A 23123-nucleotide genomic window follows, 5' to 3' on the forward strand; every position below is an offset into this window, starting at 1 on the left:
CCCTTACTAAAAACTACAGTCTACTACAGAGCATATATACTTGATTAAACACGTTAATTTAGCAATTAAGTCTTTCGGAAACAATATAACTTGAGCTCACCATTAGGAAGATGCCCCCTGTAGATGCTTAATAAATGGGTTGGGGTAGGGACAATTTAACTAAACTTTTAACTGGTTAACTTTCCCCCAAATAGTCCCTATATTGATTTTTCCCCTCTTTCATCCAAACTGTAGTGATGAGAATAGCCTATTGGTCCAATATACACTATCTTCTGTATTATTTACATCGTTTTGATCTTCTTTATTCAGGCCCCTGTGATATTTCATCCAATCTAAGACATTGTCAATTGTTAAATACCATTATTTTATGTCCTGCCAAACTAAAGCAAATGTGCCCACTAAAATTGTAGGATACTATTGGTTGTAAGACACATTCTGACCAGATATATTAAAAGAGATGCATCTTGGAATTCATGAAGTATGGCTCCATATTTGCCACCATAAGACACATCTTTTGCTTCTCTTATGCCCCCTCTTCCTCCCACTCTAGGCCACCTGGTATTTCCGTTACACATAAGAATAGCATAGAAAGCTCAGCCGTAGGTTTCTAAAATGCTTTCCTCTAAAGTTGTGCTGCATTTATATTTTAACATGTGTGGTACATACTGATTAAAAATACTCCTTGGCTTGTTGGTACTAGGAATGGCTCCACAATGATGTACCTTTCTGGTTATTTTCCACAAATACTTTGCATCTGTTTCTTTCTGTGGTATCAGCATTATTCTAATAAGGACAGGGAGTTTTATAGCCCATGAGTAGGAAAAGTCATGTCCTGCTCCTAAAGGGAGCACAACACAGACCCTCCATGATGCATGAACATGGACACTGGATGCTTCCTGTATCATGGGGTTAATTGTTCCCCTGGCAACAGGCTTGTACCAGGCAGTTCCAAATGGGGCGTACCACACTTCCTAATAACTTCCTTTGGTGTGGTGCCAAAATCATACAATCCATGTCATAAGATAAAAAAACTTTGCTCCCTTTGTTCAGGCATCATTTACATGCATAACATCAAAACGAAATTTCAAGTTTTCAAGCCCACATATCCAATTACTCATAAGGCAACACTTTATCTTCAGTGGAAAAATATTGTATTTTACTTTAAAATAGTATTTAATGGTTGTCCTATGTGAGTAATACTGGTTGAAGACATTTTTGATCTGCATTACATATTTTCACCTTTTGACATCAGATAAGTATGGGCAAAATTCAAATTTACATATTATCTCACCAAGTTCAAATTACAGTGTCAATATATCCTTACCTAATTTAATGTTTAGAGGATGTCATGAAGGTATTTTATGTTTACCACTGATGGAGATTAGTATGTTATCATCATAAAGGACAAGAATCAATGAATGGTGATACAAAGGGACCTTGACTTTTCAAGCACCCTCTTTTCTCCTTACTGACCCACACAAGCACATGTTGGGAATAAGGCAGAAGAGCGTCAATTTCAGAGACTAAGGCAATAAAGTGAAGGACATTATAGAGAGGAGGAGGTACCTCAGGACGTGTAAATATCTCCCCTCCCACGTGGTAAATTTGAAGGGACCGGAAGGAGGGCTAAGGTGTGGAATAACTTATGCAGATGCTCTTTCTCCTTTCCTATCATTAAGTGTTCCTTCCTTATCCTGAGAGAGAAAAATAATATGCACCACAGGAGGGCAACAGCCAGAACAAACTGTCTTCCAAGTCTTCCATCCAAGAGGAAACTGTAAAATCACTGCACAGACCTAAGGATGTGTAATAAATGAAATCTGTAATAAATGTAATCTGTAATAAATGGAAGTCAAATTTTCCTTTGCATATTTTTATGCTGTTATTACAGCAATTTTCCTGAGATAAAAGGCTTTGAAGATGTGCTTTTCAGATGCTTTTTTCTTCACAATGATTACTGTCTCAGAATGTCATTGAAATTTCTTACTTTTCTTAAGTTAAATCTACCGTTTTCTCTTTTAGGCAAACATCAATATTCCAATGGGAGCCTTTCGGCCAGGAGCAGGTCAACCTCCCAGAAGAAAAGAATGTACTCCTGAAGTGGAGGAGGTGAGGAAAACTCAGCTAGCAGAACAGAGCAATGTTTTTCCCTTCTAAAATCTTCACCAGAGGGGGCAGAGCCAAGGCAAGGGCTGGCTCTTCAGGACAAGGGAGGGGGCAAATGGCTGCGTGTCAAGGAATCACATATAGTATGTGTATTTCTTTAGTTGTCTTGCTCAGTCAGCCATGAAATGCACTGCCTCCTCCCTTCCCTTCAGTCAAATTTAAGTACTGTACCTGGCACCATTACTTGAAGGTATTGAGTTTAACTTCCAGTCTGTTGATTAATTGATTGATTGATTGATTGACTCTCTGTGTGTGTGTGTGTGTGTGTGTGTGTGTCTGTGTCTGTGTCTGTGTGTATGGTGGGGAGGATAAAGCCTCTGAGATGTTTTTGGCCTAGCAGTAGTCACTAGATTGGAAAGTTTTCACTTGGGATCTTTTATTCGACTGACCAGGATGTGTTAATATTTGGTACAGCTTCTGATGAGTGGGAATGCTGAAAGTAAGCACATTAAATTATTTGGTGCATCAAATAACAAATAAACAAAAATTCAATGTCTAAATGTTTTCTTTGAAAAGGGGACTTTGCAAGGGAGTCTATCAAGCCTCCACTTCTGTATTTTTTTCCTCTAATTCTTTATTTCTCCTCTAAATTCAAGTACCTGGTCTGCTAAATTGGAGGCTAAAATTAATAATGAATGCCATAAATAGGGAAGAGTTTCTTCCTCAGATGTTTATATTTCTTACCCAATTGTGACTTTTCTGGCAAAACCTGGAAGGTCTGACTCTGAAAAAAGATAGTGAAGGTTTTGGAACATTTTATTAGCACAAGACATGGAAAATGGAATCAAATAAAGCCACAAGGCATCGCAAAGTGTATTTCATCTTTTTTAAAAGGTAAAAAGGCTTTTAAACTCTACCAAGGGACATTTTTGGTATTTGCCCCAAAAGAATATCTATTACCATTTCAAAGGTTCCTAATAAAACTTTGTCCTGCCTGTAACCTTTTTTTTTCCTATGAATATTCCTGATGTGGCCCTAAATTAGTGGTTCCAATCTCCTATCAGTAGAAAGATAATTTTTGAAAGGAGGAGATAGAGTATTTGAGTGATATCACCAAGTGCTGGAATTTCAGCCACTAAGTCACCCTTGATGAATACAAATTTTGAACGTACAAGTTGAAAAGACTTGGCTGTACCCTGTTTTTATGGTTACATAATCTCAAGTTCTTGTGCTGTTAACTTTGCCATCTTGCCATCTAGTTAACTCATGATCATGAGGTCTCCATCTGGGACTTTGGCCAAGTATTTCAGAATCTGTGTCTGCAAAATAGGATCCCCTCCATTCCTCAGAGGGCCACTGTGAGGGAAGAGGCATGATATGATGGACATGGCATAGCCTAGTAGGTATTCCCTAAACGATTTTTCATCAACTGATGTCATTGTCCAATTTTCACGAAGCACTCCTGGGCCTATTGTTTTTGAATGTTGTAAGGAAAAGGCATGGGGAGGTAGAAGGGATGGCAGTGGAATCCTTCTATACCTTCATTTATCTGTAATTAGATTTTTCTTTGTTTCCTGTGGCTCCTCTTAAACTGTGTCACTACCATGGCAATCAGTCAGAAGGTAGTTTGACCCACTTTTTTCAGTAAATTGACTAATGTAACAGCTGTTTTGAAGGCTCACATTTCATTTTCCACCTGTGGTACAGATGGCCCCTGGTTCTTCTTTGTACAACTGGTACTTTCCTCCACACAAGTGTCTCAGGGGACTGGGGAAGCACTTTGCTCTCTCTTGCCTTGTATCTAATCTAATGGTTGCAGCATTCTAAAATAGACAAGAACTGATACAGCTTGGTTTGTGAACACCTACTTTATAATTAGCCACATATACAAATGGCCAACTAGTCTTTTTCGTAGGATGGAGGGAGTGATATATCCACAAAGATACAAAGACCCCAGGGGGATTTCTTCTTTTTTTCTTTCCTTTCTTTCCTTCCTTCCTCTCTTTCTTTCCTTTCTGTTTCTTCTCTCTTTATCTTTCTCCTTCCTTCCTTTCTTTCTTCCCTCCTTCCCCCCTCCTCCTCCTTCTAACAACCTGTTGTCCAACAGATGGATGCTTCTTGAATTGTACCATACCTTTCTCACAGAGCTCATTGAGCAGGAGGGTGGAGCTAGAGATGGTATTTCTTTACCATAAAAGCAGAAATAGACTCTCAGGATTTGTGAGGTCTTGGGGAGGGAGTGGGATCTAATGACTCAGTCTCTGGCCTGGACCTCAGATTAAGTTTCTCATGAAGACAACATTGTGAGGGGAGTAGACAGCTTGGTTTGGCCACAGAGTGGGTTAAATAGGATTTTGTCAATTAGTTTGAGGCCCCAGCCACATTTTAAGGCATAGTTTGAATGGGAAAATGGAATGTGGATTTGAAATAACATATACATCCACATTTATTATCATCTAGTTTCTAAACTTGGAATTGCTTAATTTTGTAGACTTAAGATTCGTTGCCTAGGCTTGCATGAAGATAATTACTGTGTAGAGATCATAATGTACCATCTCTGAACAGATGACCTCTATCACATTCACTAGGTTCCCCATTTAAACTCAGAAGGATTTTTGATCCTGACACCCTCTCAGATGTGAAGAGGATGTTCCTCAGCAGGAAGCTAGAATGAGTCTTTGGCTGTCTGCCAAGGCCTGTGAGAAGTGACCCTGTCTTTGGCCCACCTATGTATGGTCTCTGGTAAGACCTCTGCTCTGCTTACAGAGCTGGAGTACACCCTCTATCTGCTTGGCCCAGCCACAGATGGGCATGTGCCCAACACTGAGGCCTTACAGCCAAATCCTAATAAACAGGGCTGGTCTTTTGCGTAAGACAATCAGCTGCTTGCTTGAAGTGATTTGCAGGGTATTGACAAGCCTCTACTAAGCTTCCCAAATCTCTCTTTTGACTGAAATACTATCGTTATTAAGCCACAAAATAGCACGTTGGGATTTTCTGTTCATTATTTCCATCTCCACCTGGCTCCTTTACCAGATACAAACATTTAATTCTGATCTAGCCACTTCCTAGCTGTGTGACCTTGTGGCAAGCTTCTTAGCCCTTCTGTGCCTGAGTCTCTTCAACTGTAAGATTGGGATAATAATAGTACCAGATTTATATGGTTGAGGTGAGAATTAAATGAGTTAGTACATGTAATTTAGAACAGTTAACAGTGTTTGCTGTTATTATTAAGTCTTTGGTGTTTGAGCCTGAATGAGCAGGTCAGATTGTATTGTCCCACACAGGAGAGTTTAGGGAAAAACTCAGTAGGATATCCGGCAATAATGAGGGAGATGAAAGTGAGATCACTTGAATATGGCTATTTTGCCAAGTTTTACAAATACTCTGTGACCCTGCAAAAGGAAACATGTCCCTTCACAACAGCCATTCCTGAAACTGAGAATGCTGCTGTAGCTGACAAGGTTTCTTTTACACTCTCTTTATCTAGGCCAAAGAATGTCTTTCATGTCCCTTCTTCATTCAAATATCCACCTACAAAATAAAAAAAGGACTTATTTATTAGCCAAATGGGACCATCTGGAACACTGTTTGCTTATGCCTTAACTTACGATAATTCTTGCAATCACAAATTCATAAAGTAAATGGAATCTGATTCCTGTTATGTTTTTAAAAGATGAGAGAAGTTTCAGTTAAGAAAATGCACCATTAACGTCCCTCTTCCTGAGTCAATATCGTCTAATTACTAAATATATTGACTTATAATTTCCCATTATATGTGACTTTACCAAATCAAGTGGTAAGTCTTATGTTGATAAATAAAAAACACAATGCAGTGAGGTTTTAATAACTTGAGAGGAAGGTGCCTATTAAATATTAATCTGCATATGTTCACACATAAATTTTTGCATATGAACATGTTAAGTACAGACATTGGCTTTAATGTGTTAAATGTGCCAATATAGAACATTTTGACGTTACAAAGTTAGTAAATGTGACTTACCCAGGAACTTAACAGAAGGAATTGGAAACATTTTTCTCCTTCATGCTTCTTTATTAAGATCTACCCACCTAACAGCCGTGGGAACATTTATAAGTGAGGAAACATTTTTCATTTCACCACTACATGTATTACACACACACACACACACACAGAGCACTTTATAGCCTTGTTAAAAAATTCTTTCTGAAAGCATAGCAAAGAACCTTTTGGAATATCTAGTCCTCCAAGTGGAAGCTTTACAGTTTTAATTATTGCTTCTAAATCTACATTTGTAAGTGATAAATGTGTGTGCCTGACAAAAAACAACTGATTCTATGGCTCTGTACACTGACCCAGGGAAAGAATATTTTCTAGATATTTATAGCAGGTATAGTCCACATTGAAATACTTTATCATTTTGTTTCAGTGAAACGTTAGCTATTTCATCAGCACTGTACCAGATTCAAAGAAAATGACTATAGGAAAAACCATTAGCCCTTAGTAGAAGAACAACACCTCAATATTTTGTCTACTCATCCCCTCCGATAAGCAATTTAAAAACATTTCTCTAAAGGACGTGTCTACTAAGTAATTCGTTAAAGTTTGGGGAAGCTTGAATACTTTCTTCCTTTAGGTTCTAACCAATTTCAGAACTACACATAGGATCCAAACAGGGATTAACACAAACCATCAGTTTTAATACCTGAATGACAGGGCTGCTGGTGGCGGTAGTGGGTAAGGGTGGGGTGGAGGCGGGGCAAAGGGCTTAGGGTCCACCCTCTCCAGTGAGAAGCAAACGTCCAGTTACTTATTTCTTTTCCTGGGAACTGTATTGGTTCACCTAGTTGTTGGCCAAGCAGATGGAGCTCTGCACCAGTCTGTGTTAGTCTGGGTCCTTCAGGAAACTGACCCAAAGATATTTACTAGGGAAAGCACTTGTAAGGGAAAATGGTAGGGAGTTGCATGAGGCTGAGAGGGAGAGAGGGATAGAGGGTTGGGTGGAAGCATCTCAGACTTCAGGGCTGTACTGAGGCCAGTTCTCCAGGTGAAGTCGCTCCGCAGAAGAGTCTCAAGTCTCCCAGGAATGGGCCTGCCTTAGAATTACTGTTGCATTCAGTCATTGGCTACAAGCAGCCGTGGGAAATGTGACCTCAGCATGGTGATGGATGGCTGGATTTCAGTGTGAAGCAGCTGGAGCCATCATTCAATTATCCTCTCTTCAGTAAACTGATCTGAGAGACGCATTCTTATGGCTGCCACAGTGATCAAATGTTCCTCCAACACCTTTCCCTAGGGCCACAGAGAAGATATCCTCCCCTACCAGCCACCTCTAGCAAACAGAAGGAATGGGCTAATAATCAGCTTTTTTTCTGTAGTAATGAGTTGAAGTCCTCAGAGCCACACACAGAAACTGATCTTGTTTTGTAGTTACCATTATATGTGTGTTTGGTGTATGTACATAGAGGTGTAGATTTTCGTTACGATACATTCTTGGGATTGATCCAATTAAACAGTCAACAAGTGTGCGTGTGCACCTCTGTGCCAGACGTTGGAAATGCCACAGAAAAGGATAGGATGTGGGTCCTGCCCTAAAGCTGCAACAAAAATATAACATTCAATGAAAGGAAATTTAAAATACTTCCCGAAGCAGGAGAGAGCTGGGCTGCCTTTGCCACTCTCTCCTGTCGTGTCCATATTCAAAGAGGTTTTGCTTACATTCACTTCAGTTTGTTTATGCATCCCAAAGATGTCATTTGAACAAAGGCTGGCAGCCACTATACCCCAAACCGAAACAGGAAACTCCTGGACTAAATTATTGTTAGAGCCTGCCATGCTCTAACATTGTATAAATCTTTGCTGTCAGGCATATAATAATTGTATGATTACCAATTAAAGTCAATCTTGTAAGATGCTCCACTTGGAAACACAAATTCTTCAAACTGGTAGTAATTTTTATTAGTTATCAGAAGTTGAACTGTACTCTAGTGTTTTCTAAGTTATGTGGAAATTACTTGTTTTCGTCTTCCAACTTTATTTCACACTTCACTACAAACTTTAGGAGATCTTATTGAAACTCTAAGCCTGTCTCAACAACACAAGGGACAGTCATTCTCCTAGAATCATACTTTGACATCATTCTTGCTTTAATTTTTTTTCTGGTTCATGCTCATGGCTCAGAGAGATCAAATGTCTTTTTTGATGAGTTGATTTCTTCTTTCTTTTCAGGGTGTTCCTCCCATCTCAGAGGAGGAGAAGAAGCCAATTCCAGGAGCAAAAAAACTTCCAGGACCTGCAGTCAACCTATCGGAGATCCAGAATATTAAAAGTGAACTAAAATATGTTCCCAAAGCTGAACAGTAGTTGGAAGAAAAAAGGTGAGTGAAAAACGATCTTCTTTGTTTCAAAAAGGCCTCAGTAAAATGGTTTAAGGAACCTTCCACAGAAGGAATCTGGAATTCTACAAGAGTTCTTAAATACCAGGAACCTTCAATTTAAGTCAGTATTTCGGGTGCAGTTTTCTGGTAAAGCCAAGCTTTTGGGTCTGTCTTATTCTGTCACCAGTCAGACATCCATTGAGGATGTTAGCCTGCCATTCTGTTTCTGATCATCCTTCCTAGTTGGGGAAGGATGAAATTGGGAGAGGAAAGATGCTTGGGAAGAGGCCTTGAGGAGGTTTTGATCTTGAGGTCCAGGGAGCCCTCCCTTACTCCATGCCTCAGTTTCCTCACCCAGGTATCACAAAAAGCAACAGCCTATTCATGAGCTAGAAGATCAGAGGATCAAGGAGCTGAACAACTTTGGGTATATAAAGAGGCAGAGACTCAGGAGTTCAGGCCTTTAATCAAGTAACCCAGGTGTGTGTAAGGCAGACCAAGAGGATGCCATAACAACTCTAGGTGTGGATGAGGTTAAGCGTAGGCTCAAAACTTGCATGCTGCCTAACAAGGCACTGCAAGCAGGGCTTGTGAACTTATTTTCATTTTAATTGCATCCATTCAATAATGATCCCCTGGTGAGAGACAACCTTCCACCTGGCTCCTGTGGACTGGTGTGGGAACTCTGCCAGCAGGGGCAGTATGGAATTGGCCCAAGTCATCACTCTTTCTCCTAGGAGACCCTGGGAGCAAATCTACCCTTTATCTAACATTACTAAAGTCCACAATGTAGAATCTATTCCATTTCTTAAGCAGAAATTTAAGTCTAGAGGAGAGGAATCTGTATTGAGAACATAAAACAGGTTTTTATTTGGTTGATTGTCAATTCACTCATTTGGTCACTCATCCATTTATTCAATCAATATTTATTGAGCATTCATTATGTGCTGAACACTAGAAACATTTATTCATCAGTTACCATGAGCAAGATACTGTGCGAAGAGCATTACGTCCATTGTTTCTTTTAAGCCTCATGATACCTAATTATTGCTCTCATTGTTGAGATGAGTCTTAGAGAGACTGAGTTTCCCCATCTACCATGTATTCTAAAAATGGAGTCTGACTTCAAAGTTAGTGCTATCACCTACTTGTTATATTGCTTCAATTCCTTCCTCCCACCACACCTTACAGATGGGTTGCACACTTACTGTTGGTGTTGGGGTGAAATCTTCTGACTGGATGGCAGAGGCAAGCAGTGGGGCAGATAGGTCCCTGCTGTGTCTTCTCCTCTAGCGGGAATGAGGAACAGAATGTTCTGTGTGGCAGTCCGACGCACACAGTTGTGGCAATGTTATTTGTGTTACACTTACACTGACTTACTAGGATGTTTGCAAGTTAGTTCTGCCGAAAAGATTTCTTTATAGTCTAGAGAAACACAGGAGCTGTTTTGAGTTAAAATAAAAGAACAGTATCTGGTGTTTTCAGCACAGTTACATAAAAGAACAAAGGAGCAAGAATAATACAGAGTAGGTCTATTACCACAGACTGAATCCCAGGACATTGGATGGGGACAAACTGATGTGAGCAGGAACTAACCTGACTCCTGTCTACATGCACTTGTTACTATTAATGACAGAATAGAACATAGCGATGGCTATCACACTCAGTCCTGCTTGTATTGCCAAGTTGAGATGAAATCTTTCAATATGGTAGGGATGAAGCTTCAGAACTTCCTTGTTAGAAAGCCTGGAGAGGGGAACTTAACTTTTTGTAATATTTATTATCATCACCCAACCAGGGCTGTTGAGTTGGAGACATGAATTTTTAATGCAAACTTTAAAGGCTTTTACTTTTATGAAATCCATGTTGACCTAAATTTAACCTCAGTTCCAGTTTCAGAATAATTTGGTTTTGAAGATTCAGAAGAATGCTGTTTTAAAATGAGCTTAGAGAGGATCTTGCAGTGTTACCCAGCAGTGGAGTTGATTCAGTAGCCTCGGCTGTGTGATTACAGGGAACAAGGAAGAATACCAATTCAATCAAATATTGAAAATGTACCAGAATATCCAGAACACATTTTTGTTACTTTCTCAGAGAAGACTTTAATGATTCTTCTCTCCTCAACAAATTCTAATGCAAAACTACTCAGAGAGACCTACTTTTCCTTATTCTTACAGTAATGTGAAAATCTAAGTTGAACGGGTAATTGATCTGAATTCCAAATGAGTACTCATTGTTTTAAGCCAAGGAATGATCTTTAGTTTTTTGTAGCAAGCTGTTTTGCTTTTGACTTATTTTTCTCCTGCAGATATGTCTGAGATTTCAAGACTTCAGTAGTCATAGTCTGTCATAGAAGGAGAACATTGATTGAGTCAGTGAACTCATAAGCAGTAAATACCTTGGACCAGCCATCACTTAACCCTTCACTGGTTGGATTGATTTTTTTCTTCTTGGGTCACCGCTTTGTCACCCACCCTCATCCTGTGTTGTCCAGTTATTAGATCAAACAGATCATTGGTTTGAAGATTGAATAAATCCATCATGCATAGTGTAAACACAGTGAAAACCATAAGGCTTAAGGTCCACATAGTACTATAACTATTACAGTACTTCAGACATATAAGACAGGTTAGCACCTCATTCCAGCCAAGATCAGTGCCTCCTTTCAAGTGGGATTTCAGATTCTTTCCATACCCTGGAAATTGTTCACAGAAATCAGTTAAATGGAATTGTTCACAGAAATCAGTTAAAAACATTACAGAATAAGAATCAGAAAGGCCAATGACTACTCTGTTGGGCATCAGAAATCATGGCTCATGGAAAAGGACTTGAGGCCTAGACCGAATCCAGAACCAGACCAGGAAATATAGAGACAGCCCATACCAAGACAAAGCCAAAAGACACAGGAGTGTCCCAAATGGGGCTGGAACTGACATGGGACAGGGAAGGTAGGATGGTCAGCCATATAAATTTTGGAATCCTCCTGGCTGTGATTTAAGGTAGCCAGATGGTGACTTAAGAAAGTCCAAGAACCAGATGAAGAGGCAGGACCAGTGGCACAATCTAGAAACCAGGTGTCTTCCAACACTTCTAATCCTGCTTGTTTGCTGCCTTATCAGGAAACCTGCAGGGCCACTACCAGAAGCCACTGTCAGCTTGTTTGCTTGTAGTTGTAGCAGGCTTCATGGACAAAGGCCTGGGGAACCTGCAGAACTGCTCTGGGCTGGTGTCCAAACAGACTCTGTGCCCATTTCTGTTTGCTCCCAACACTTAAATCAGAGCATAGGTGATCAGTAAAGAACCCCTGAAACTACAGATATAAAACTTGGTCCCCACTCTCAGGATACTTAATTCTTGATGGAAAGATAAAATACTTTAAAAGGTGGTTAACAATTCAAGAATTAGATAGCGGCTTAATTATTAAAGATATCCCAAGGCTGTTTATGATCCACTAATAACTAGGCAGTAGAGATAATGTTATGACTTTTGAGAGGGTAAAGTATGATGATTTGGGGTCAAGGATAATTTCAGAGAGGCAGTGGCAATGGAATGGTTTAAAAAAGGCTGAGAGATCTCCTCTGGACATATGGAGCATGCAGGGTATCATTAATAATTAGACCAGCCTAGTGAGACCAAAGAGTTCCTCTATGCACTACGTCTTAAACTTTTGGGGCATAACATAATAAAACCCCATAGCCTGCCTATACCATCTCATCTCTTTTTCCAGTGGTAAAAGAACTCACTGATATCAAATAATTGAAGAGGAACGAAGTATCAAAGTGGTAATGCAAAAAGAAAGGATTAACAAAGGCAAAACCTAAGAATAATTCTACAATGATGCTAATGAGCATCAAGAAAGTCACAATTGAAAGCCTTGGGACTGATGAAGCTCTAAAAAGAAATTCTCATTCTGAAGTTTCAGGAATCCCTTCTCTCTGTGTTGGACATTGCAGCATGGACACATGTGTGGCAGTCGGGCTTCACGATTATATACTAAACTAGGGTTCGTATAGAAGTGAAAATCTATGGAATTAATCCCCATTTTCCATTATGAACTGAAGAAAGCACTTGTGTTTTTGCATTGAGAAGTCTTTTGAGGTCAACCAGTGGGCCTTGGAACACACTTTAAGAAAAATTGCTTCAGGGCAGTAAATGAGAGTGAGTTGGAATAATCTGCAGCTCCTTTGTACCCATACACAGCCTCATAATCTCAAGCTAGTCTGTATGTCATACCCCACATCAGCTAGCCAACTGATTTGGATTTTGTAGGTTTGAAAAGACTCATTATAATGGCCTGTGATTATGATGGGGGAGGTGTGCCCTTATCTTAGTCTGCTCGGGCTGTAATAACAAAATAATACCATAGACTGGGCGGCTAAAACAACAGACATTTATTTCTCACAGTTCTGGAGCTGAAAGTCAGAGATGAGAGTGTCAGTGTTGTTGGGTTTTGGTGAGGGTTCTCTTCCTGGCTTGCAGATGGCCATATTCTTGCTGTGTCCTTTGATGTCTCTTCCTTTTCTTATAAGATTGCTAATTCCATCATGGGGACCCCATACTCATGACCTCATCTAAACCTAATTACCTCTCAAAGGCCTCATCTCCTAATACCATCACATTGGGGATTAAGGCTTCAACATATGAATTTGGGGGAAGGACACAAACATTTCAGTCCATAACAGTCCTCTTCCTCTAGCACTATGCCCCATCCCTAGCATCTTCTGTTTATCCTGTCACAAACTTGCCAAATTGTAATGTATTGGTTTTCTTGTTTACATCTTCTTTATGATGCTATCATATAGCTCCTTTAAAGGCTGCAATTCACATGATACATATTAGGCACACAGGGCAAGTCTGGAGGATGTTACCAGTGCCCTGACCACAGCAAGCCTGGGATCCCTTAGAAATGTACATATTCCAAATCCTTGTAATCTTAGGGAGCTTACCACTTTTTTAAAAAAAGACTAACTTCTATCACAATGTCCATAGTTTACAATGATGATCATAATCGGTAATGGGCCCAGAAATTTGACTTTAATTAATTGTATTCCTCTGGGAAACTAAAAAATTAACGAAAATGTCAAGTTTGTCTCATATTCCTCAAAAGAGGTGAAAGATGTGTAAGACCAGAAGAAAACTTAGTATTCAAGAATTCTTTGGCTTTATTTTTCAAATAACATCTTTATCTAGATAAGACATATTTACCAACCAGTCATCCAAAGAGTTGTCATCTCTGATAGGGGAGAACATAAGGCGCTCATTACTCTGAAATGTTAAGCATTATGAATCACATCATTCCTACTGATTCAAGGGCTAAGTCTGAGAGTGTTGGCAGGAGGGCAAATTGATGTACCCAGATACTTGATAAAAAGTACATTTAGTACATAACAACAGACCCCCAAAATACATGAAGCAAAAATCGACAGAAATGAAGGGAGAAACAGACAATCTAATGATAATAATTGGGGACTTCAATATCCCATTTTCCATAATGGCTAGAATAACTAGACAGAAGATCAACAAGGAAATATAAGACATGAACAAAACCATAAACTAGACTTAACACACACATATATAATGTATATATGTATACATGTATATATATACACATATATAATGTATATATGTATACATGTATATATATACACATATACATATATAGTAGATATACATCCTATATATATACATATACACATTCTAGATACATATATGTGTGTATATATATTATATATATAGTGTGTGTATATGTATATATACAACATATAATACATTGCCCAACAACAGCAGAGTAATGCATACACATTCTTCTCAAGTGTACGTGGAACATTGTCCAGGACAGACCACATGTTAGGCCATGAAACAAGTCTCAAATTTAAAAGGATTGAAATCATACAAAGTATGTTCTATGACCATAATGGAATGAAATTAGAAATCAGTAACAGAAGGAAGTTTGGGAAATTCACAACTTGTGGAACGTAAACAACATGCTTCTAAATAACCAAAGAGTCAAAGAAGTCACAAGGTAAATTTGAAATATTTAATACTTTGAGACGAATGAAAACAAAAATACAGCATACCAAAATTTATAAGATGCAATGAAAGCAGTACTTAGAGGAAAGTTTATAGTTATAAATGACTATATTAAAAAAGAAGATCTCAAATTCAATAACCAATCAATCAAATCCTTATTAGCACCTATTCCATATTTGGGAAAATGCCCTTTATCTTCTTAGAGTAAACTTATGATTAAATTGATGCAACAATGGAAATATCATTCTTATCAAATGGTAAGACATAATAAATGTAATTCATCTATTTGTATAAATAGTATAACAATGTAACAGAGGCTGGGATATAAAAAATGATTGCCCAGTAAATCACCATTTTAGCATAGTACTGACTTTGATATTTCGCCTTCTAGTCTTTTCCTCCGGGTTTACATCTGGGATGAAAAACAACCAAGTTGCTAACAATATGTTGATTTGGGGTTGTGAGGACTTGCTCTCATTTCCTTCCACCTTTGCAACTTTGCACTCTATGTGTTTATTTTCTTGTTTGATAAAAGCAGAAAATGGCACCTCTCTCAGTGAGCAGTTGTGAAGGATTAGGTAGATGTATTTTTTAAAGTATCTCCAGGCACAGTTCCTGGGATGGATTGGTAATTCCTCAGTAAATAGAAACTGGTTCTTACACCTTTTTCTTACGTAGCATCATTTATAGCACTTGTATAGTATTGTATCTTGCTTTTGCCACTTTGCATTTTACCACAAGATTATTTTTCATGTTGCTTTGCAGCCTTCAGAATTAAGATGATTTATTTCTCATAGTCTTTGACTGACCATGATTTCATAACCTTTTCCTTTTGCCAGAAGACAGGACTGATTTATTATTTTACATAGAGCTAGACTTAAAAAGAATAAACACTTCTCCAAATGTCTTCTCTGGGGTTTGTGGAAATTTTTTGTCCTCATTTTTGAAATGCTCCCTGCTTTGACCCAATTACATAGCTCTATTCACTTTCTCTGAAGGAAATGGTTTTATGCTGAAATTTTTCATTCTCTAGTGAAGCCACATTTCTTTTGATTTGTGATGCTCTTTTTTAATTTTTCCTGATCTTTACTTGGTTAGGATAAAGAAAGGTTCTGCAGTAGTTCCGAACTCTATCAAAGTTTTGTTCATTTGTTTTCCTGGCTGGCAAAACTCTTGTTTTAGACCCTGGTTGCAGCCTGTGTGGGTGTAAAGAACTCTTGAGAGTGAACGCAAGAAGCCTTTGAGTTGACTGTGGCAGATGCTTTAAGAGCCTCTCAACAGTTAACACACAGAAGCTACCAGTGTAGTTTCTACTAAAACAGAGATTTGGAGAGTCTAGTGTATGAATTATCAGGAAGAAGTTGGAATTAGTGTGAGAGCTTTTAGGGAGTAGACTCGAGACCAGAGAAGCACATTTGCTTCAGCCAGCTTGGTGGAAAGCAGAGGTGACTGAGAACCCAATTCTCTTGATCTTACTATACTGGAACATACATTTCCATGAGATAAAGGGCAGTTACACCTGGAACCTGCTCTACTCTCAATGTAATGGAACTCATTACTCTATCTCAGTTGTTCTTAATGGGGGAGGGTGTGGATATTTCCTCCCAGGGGACATTTGGCAATGTCTGCAGACAGTTTGAATTGTCACAACTTGGGGCAGGCTGCTACTGTCCTCTAGTGAGGAGAAGCCAGGGATGCTATTAAACATCCCACAATGACCAGGATGGCCTCCTACAACAAAGAATGATCCAGCCCCAAATGTCAGTACTGCTGAGAGTGAGTAACCCTGATTTATCTGCTTGAAACGTTGATGTCAGGTCCGGATTGCTGTGGACTTTTCTTTCCAAGCAATCAATGCGTTGTGTTTCACAGAAATTAAGACAGTAATAAAAAGAGTAATTAATTGCCCAATATTTATAATCTCTTCACAGTAATTAAGACCTAGGAATGAAGTACTCTTAAATATAATTCTTTGGTCAATTCACAAATTAAACATATTTACGGCATATGGTCTATGTGGAATTGCCTCAAACGTAACTATTTTTGTAGATTATCTTTTCATCTCAAATGTATCAGAAAGCAGGTTAGCACAGCAGCTTATCAAGTCTTCTAAAGTATTAATGTAAAGCATTAGTAGTCACCAGCACCTATATCGATGTCATCATTTTTATTGTCATCATGAGCATTACCATTTTTTATATGCTTGTGATATGCCTGATACCATATCTTGCACCTCACATGCATTATTTCATTTATTCCTTGTGCTGACTGTATGGAGTACATACTACAATGCTCATTTTGTTTATGTGAGAGTGAAGGCTAAGAGAGTTTATGCAACTTGACCAAGGTCACTCAGATTGTAAGTCACAGAGGTGGTGTGCAAACCATCATCTGTCACACTAAACAGCCAGTCCTTTTAATCACTATCACCCACTGCATTCTTCAAAAATGTTCTTTTAGTTATAGTCTTTGCAAATAATATTTCACCATGTTGGGTCAGCAAGCAAAGGCTAAAGAGACTGCAGAAACTGTCACTGCCACAAAGAGGAACACTGAAGCACAATCCTGGCATGTTGGTTGATGTGTTCCTTTGTCTGCTCATTTGTTTATTCATTCACATATTCATTCTTTTAGTTAGTCAGCATTTACCAAACACAAAAGATGTACCAGGTGCTGAGTATATCAGGCATTAGGGATTCAAATATGCCAGAGCATCTACCCTGTTAAATGGGCAAAACATTGTATGGAAGCACAAATAATTTTCTTTTTAAGGATGTTGAAAAAAGGAAGAGTTAATGCCCATAAATATCAGAGAAAGTCAGAGAGAAAGAGAGAGAAGGAAAGGAGGGGAAGGGAAAGGAGAGGAGAGGAGAGGAGACAGAAAAACACCGATTTTGGCAATGCTGGGGATGATGGGGACTTCGCCTAGTGCTGACAAAACTGCAGCAGGGGAATACCAGACTGCTGCAGAGCCCACCTGCCTTTGCTCCGGAGATGAGCAAGGGCTTGCCAGGAGTCTCTGTGTCATTCATGGTGCAGCAGTCTCCGACCCATGAAGCCTTTTCTCTCATTCCCTCTCACGCTGTGTGCAGCCCACGCAGAAAACTGGGGAAGTGAATTCCAGGCTGTCTAATCAGGGTTGGCTGCATCGTGACAATGCTGCTCGTTTTAACTCCCTGCACATGCTGTGGCATTTGAGAAGGAGAAGGAATCACGAGGAACAAATCAAGACTTGCAAATTTAACTCGTACTTCCTTGCCACCGCTCCCTGCCTGTGAACTGATCATTCTATACCCTCTGGTTTAGGGCTTTATGCAGACGGGGAGGGGGTGGCTGGTTTAATCCAAGGCAGAGTCAGACAATTGGCTTCTTATTGAAGGAAATTTCTATTAAGCAGTCGACAGATTGGAGTCTCTTTCGTCCAGGAAGGTGGCACAAAGACTGCTCAGAACAATTCATCTGGACTGCTGGATAAACAGCAGAAAACAAGTATGTCCTATTGACAGAAAGTCATTGGAAACCTTCTATAGGAAGGACAGTGGCACTTCCTTCCACCTGTCACAGATGTAATAGAATCCTTAACAAGTAATACATATTTTACTGCCTAGCTCTTACTTGATCCCCCAATTTGGGATACAAATGATAAAAATCATGACTGCCTTTTAGTTCCAGAGGCAATAATTAAATCCTGAAAACTGCCCCAACAGATTTATTAAATTCTGAGTGTTCAATCATCCATGTATTCAGACTGTTTTCATTGCCTGATCATTTTGTACATGGGCTTGTTGGAATTTACCTTGGCCAAATTAACCTTCTTCATAATGCAAATTAACAGCATGAACTGGATTTAAGTGGAAAGGATTAAAGTGCTGGGATAAATTCACTCATTTATGAAATGAACACCTATTCACCGACTGTTTCAGACACCACTACATTAGAAATAAGTGATACAAGACAACATCCCTCAAGGGACTCACAGTCTAGTTGGGTGAATATGTGAGAGGAGATATTAGCACATAATGGTTGCAGCAGGAATGAAGAAGAAATGACAAGGCACAGCCTTTGAATACAGGTGACAAAGACAGAGTCTAGACAGGATGTTGGAAAACAGTTATTCCACTGAAGGAAATGTTGAAGAGAGGTGATTCAAGGATATGTTTATACCCTGGCTTTGCTATTCCCTTGTTTTGTGATTTTATATAATTGATCTGCCTCAGTTTCTTCATCTGAAAAATAAGAAAAATACCTAACTCCCAGAGGCAATTCTGCTGTTTGTCCTGAGGAACATTTAGCAATGTTTGAAGATGTTTTTGACTGTCACACCTCAGAGTGGGTACTCTTGGCATTCAGGGGCTTGAGACCAGGGATGGTACTAAACACCCTACAACACACAGGACAGTCCCAACAACAGGCACCAATAATTCCAAGGTTCAGAAGCACTGAATCACATAGTGTGTATATCTAAAGTTCTGTGTACCATGGGAGCTATTACTATTATTAACCACAAAATGTTATTAATTACAAAATGAAGGAACTTAATTTAAGATCCCCCATCTATTAGTGATAGAAACTGAGTCCCAGGAGCAATGGAATTAAGGTCAGTAGCAGTCTAAAATCCCAGTGTCCTATTTCCCAGTTTTGTGCTCCTACTTTATAGGAAAGACAAACAGTTTTCATTTGGAGTGTTGTGCCTGTTTCATTGGTACTGACTGTTGAGAAGGGTTAGGAGCCTGAATTCTGCAGGAAGAAGTGGGGTGATCATAGCAGAGTGGTCTGTGGCTGTGTCAGGTGGCATGCACAGGCTTTTTGGAGTGCATTTGCCCACCTTACAGCAGTCATTGCACACTAGATGTGCTGGAAAGAGTGAGACACTCCTGTGCTCCACGTGCAGCTCTGACACACAGTAATTCAGTGACCTTGGGCAACTTTCTGACCACTCTGAGCCATGTCTATAAATAGGAATAATAATGCAAGTCTTGAGAGGGGACCATAAAGATAGTGAAATGACTCAGATAGAGCTTCTGGCACACAGCGGCATCCAGGAAGACTTCATTCCCTTTGCTGCCCTCACAGTCTGCCCATACCTTCTGCCCTCTGCCCCTTGCTTCCAAGGCTAGGAGTTGATTGGTTGCTTTTTTTAAGTGAAATACTGTCTGAAAAGTAGGTCTGCACTTTTCCCCAGATAATATGAAGAAAGCTCACTGAAAATTAAAATCCATTAATTATCTTATCTGTGACTAATATGAGCTCATTGAAGCACTTGCAAACATCTAGGAGGGTCTCTTTCTCAATCACCACCCACCTGGAATCCTTTGAGCTTGAGCCAGTTCATGAGATGATTTCTAACCTGCAACTGTCCTCTTTCTCCTGGAGGAGGCATTGCAGTTCCAGTTTTCAAAACCTGCAGCAGCTCATGTTTCCAAGGCCTTTGTTTGAAGACAGCAAAATTACAAACATTTCACTTTAGCATTTTCATTTTGTTTTAGAGACTTCAAGGAATTTTCCTCCTCTCACCCTAATTTGTCACTCGCAAGTGTATCTGGTTTGTAATTTCAGATTTTTCTCGGAAGAGAGTAAGTTTAAGAAATATTTGGAGAGTTGAGCTGCCATTGCCCTACTCTCAAGGAAAAGTCAAACAACGGACTTTTATATAGCACTTTCCTGAGCCTTTTGAATGGGCTTTATGACCAGAAATAGGCATCTCATATTTTTAGTAATCTTTCATACATGGGCTATACACTATTGGAGTCTGGTCCAGAAAACAAAATGTGAGCCATGTCAATCTCAATGTCCAGAAGTGCCCTGGATGTCTTCTCTATGACACCCTGTCCTGGCTTATGCACCATTCACATTCAATTTCCAGCTATGATTACCTTACAGAAGTGTTTTCTGCCTCTGACATTAGTTAATTTGATAATCAAGTTATGTCTACCTTGCAATAATAAGTAGGCAGTCACTAGTAAACACAGGTGCCAGAGAACACGGAAGCCTGGAGATTTTGTGAAATGGCTGCTTAAGGGGCATCACAGGCCAGGCAATGAGGAAACAGGTTTATTTGGAAGTTTTATAACATACGCAAAGTCACATCTTTTAACTAGGGGATAATAGCAGCAATAACATTAACAAATTCTTGCACTTGATTTTAAGAATTCCAAAGTACTTCCATGTATGTCCATGCTCTCTTTCGAACCTCATGATAGTCCTGTGAAATAGTTAGGGCAGGAATTGACTTTGCAGTTCATTCTTACATGACTTCCAACATCACAAAGGGTGGAAGACTGTGGGGTGTATTGTCGTCTCCCTCCGGAGAAGGTTAATTTTCAGACTAATTATTAATTAAGCCTATTGAAGTCCATCTGTAGAAAATAGGTGTAATCCCTTTTAATCAGAAAAGTAGGATCACCATGTAGTCTGCAACAGGTGCCAAGAAAGGGGATTAGTTACAATCCAGTGCATGGGCCAGAATTGAACAGATAATGCCCCTGCTTATACCCAGAAGGACTTTTATCACTGACATGGAAAGAAATTCAAGGTTAATCTACCCACCTCTATCTATAGATATATTTCAAAGGAAATGTATTATCTCAATTTCTTATCTAATTTTAAAAAGTCATACTGTAATCTTTATACACATACAAACATACCCCCCACAACACACACACACACATGCACATATATGCACACACATGGTACAGGACAGATTTGATCCAGGATTTGGAAATTGGGTTGAAATGTCTGAATTTCAGAAGGACCAGGTGGCAAACAAATGGTTCTGGGGAAAACTTCGCTTCAAGATGCCCCCAAACCATTATCCTAAAGGTCAACTCTTCCGGAAAGCTCTCCATTTCCACTGACAGCTAAGAAATGGTGTCCCAGACTCCTTGCGGGGTCATATACAAGTTTACTGCTTGTTATCCATCAGGAGAGAGAGAGAGTCTGGGAGTCATTCTGAGCCAAATCCAATCCAATTATGGGCCAATTATAGACCTGCTTTCACTGCCAGGAGCAGGCCACCCCAGAAACCCAGCTGGTGTCACAGCCCCTGGCTGGCAGGGATTCCCAGCACATAGGAAGAGGAGCTCGTGCCCCAGATAAGACAGAACAGCCAATAATGATCTAGACCAGTACAGATGGCAAATGCAACTATATTAGAATGCTTCCCGATCCTCCTCACTACCCCCATTGCCATCCCTTCATAACTGAGTCCAGATTCAGTTTTATCTCCTGTGTGGCACCCTTTCTTACTATGTGATCAAATTCTGAAATATCAAGAGGTGGTAGGCCAGATTTGCTCCTGTACTCAGGGCCAACCTTCCATTACTGGCTGGATTCCTGCAGCCTATGCCATGGTGCTAACTGGGGTCACAGTGCCTGGATACCCACAGCACCACTGGCAACCTTACTGAACATGTAGGAGTTAAAATGCCAAGAACTTGAGTTAGAAACTTAGGTTAAAAAAAAAAAGCTATCTCTATTAAAAATCAAAACAATTTTGGCTGGCACTTCCAACCTGTGGAGTTCATTTCAGGTCCACATTCTAGCATCACATAGTGTCATCATTCCTCCAGGCTGGCTTTGCATGGATGATCTGCCAATTTGAGAAGCCAGCTTTTTCTTATCTTTAACTGAGACTTGAGGAGAGTGGGGACAGGGCAGCACCAAGGACAGCACCCTGTGGGTGGCCGCAAAGGAAACCCTTTCAGATTGGCCTAGAGCTGTGGTTCTCAAACTTTCGCATGAGTCAGAATCATCTAGATGACTTGCTGAAACTTAGATTGCTAGGCCAAAGCCCTAGGGTTTTAGATTCAGTAGTTATGGGATGGGTTCCAGAGTTTGCATTTCTGACAAGTTCTTAGAGAATGCTGCTGCTTCTGTGGTGGTTTGGGATCACACTGTTAGAACCACTGACCTAGAGCCATCAATCAGATTGTTTAGCTCTGGACATTCAGAAATCCCCTAACTATCCCATCACCTGCTCCACAGTTTTCAGGCTAGTTTCCACGAGTACAGTGAGAAGCTTGGTCAGATTTCTTTGCTGAAATCCATATATACTATTTATCAATGAAGCAATAATCACAAATGCTTGTAATAGTGCTTCCAATGGTCAGGCACTGTTGCAAGCGCTTAACTTTGTGAGACGTCAATGAGTTAGTACACATAAGAGCTCCATTTTACAGGTGAGAAAACCGAGGCACAGAGAAGTTACATGACTTTCCATAAGGTCACACAACTAGACAGTGGGGCAGCCAGGAGTCAAATCCAGGCTGTCTGACTTTTCATTATTACCCCAGCCTGACTATCCATGTGGCAGACAGGTCCATGGGGGTGAAATGAGCTGGGTAAATTATGAGGAACAATCCTAATGTAAAGGATAGGAAATTCTACATCAATTTATCTAACAGTCACTTAATCTCACTGAAACAATGTTAATTTCTGTAGCTAGTTTATTAAGTGCTGACACTGTTACAGTTCAAGGGTTGGCAAACCAGAGCCCACAGGCCAAATCCAGCCTATCACCTGTTTTTTCTTAACTTTTTATTTTGAGATCATTCTAGATTTACATGCATTTGTAAGAAATAATACTGAGAGATGCCTGGATGAAATGATTGGGAATAATGAAGTCATTTTCC

The 23123-nt window shown here is 39.7% G+C and overlaps 1 protein-coding gene across 2 annotated transcripts in view; it reads left to right on the forward strand.

The window, feature by feature from the left end:
• Window positions 1-23123, forward strand: part of SMPX (small muscle protein X-linked) — a 51409-nt gene that overhangs the window by 12007 nt on the left and 16279 nt on the right. The window contains exons 3-5 of one of the 2 annotated variants that reach the window (XM_012477509.3): window positions 2023-2109; window positions 8315-8463; window positions 12191-15400. In XM_012477509.3, coding sequence (XP_012332932.1) covers window positions 2023-2109; window positions 8315-8449 — 222 coding nt within the window. In that variant the 3' untranslated portion in view covers window positions 8450-8463; window positions 12191-15400. Of the gene's footprint in view, window positions 1-2022; window positions 2110-8314; window positions 8464-12190; window positions 15401-23123 lie in introns of those variants that run through there. The other variant, XM_012477507.3, reaches the window with a different exon arrangement.

Source organism: Aotus nancymaae, unplaced genomic scaffold (genome assembly GCF_030222135.1).
Source record: "Aotus nancymaae isolate 86718 unplaced genomic scaffold, 86718_ANA_hifiasm-v0.15.2.pri h1tg000058l, whole genome shotgun sequence".
NCBI classification, from domain to species: domain Eukaryota; kingdom Metazoa; phylum Chordata; class Mammalia; order Primates; family Aotidae; genus Aotus; species Aotus nancymaae.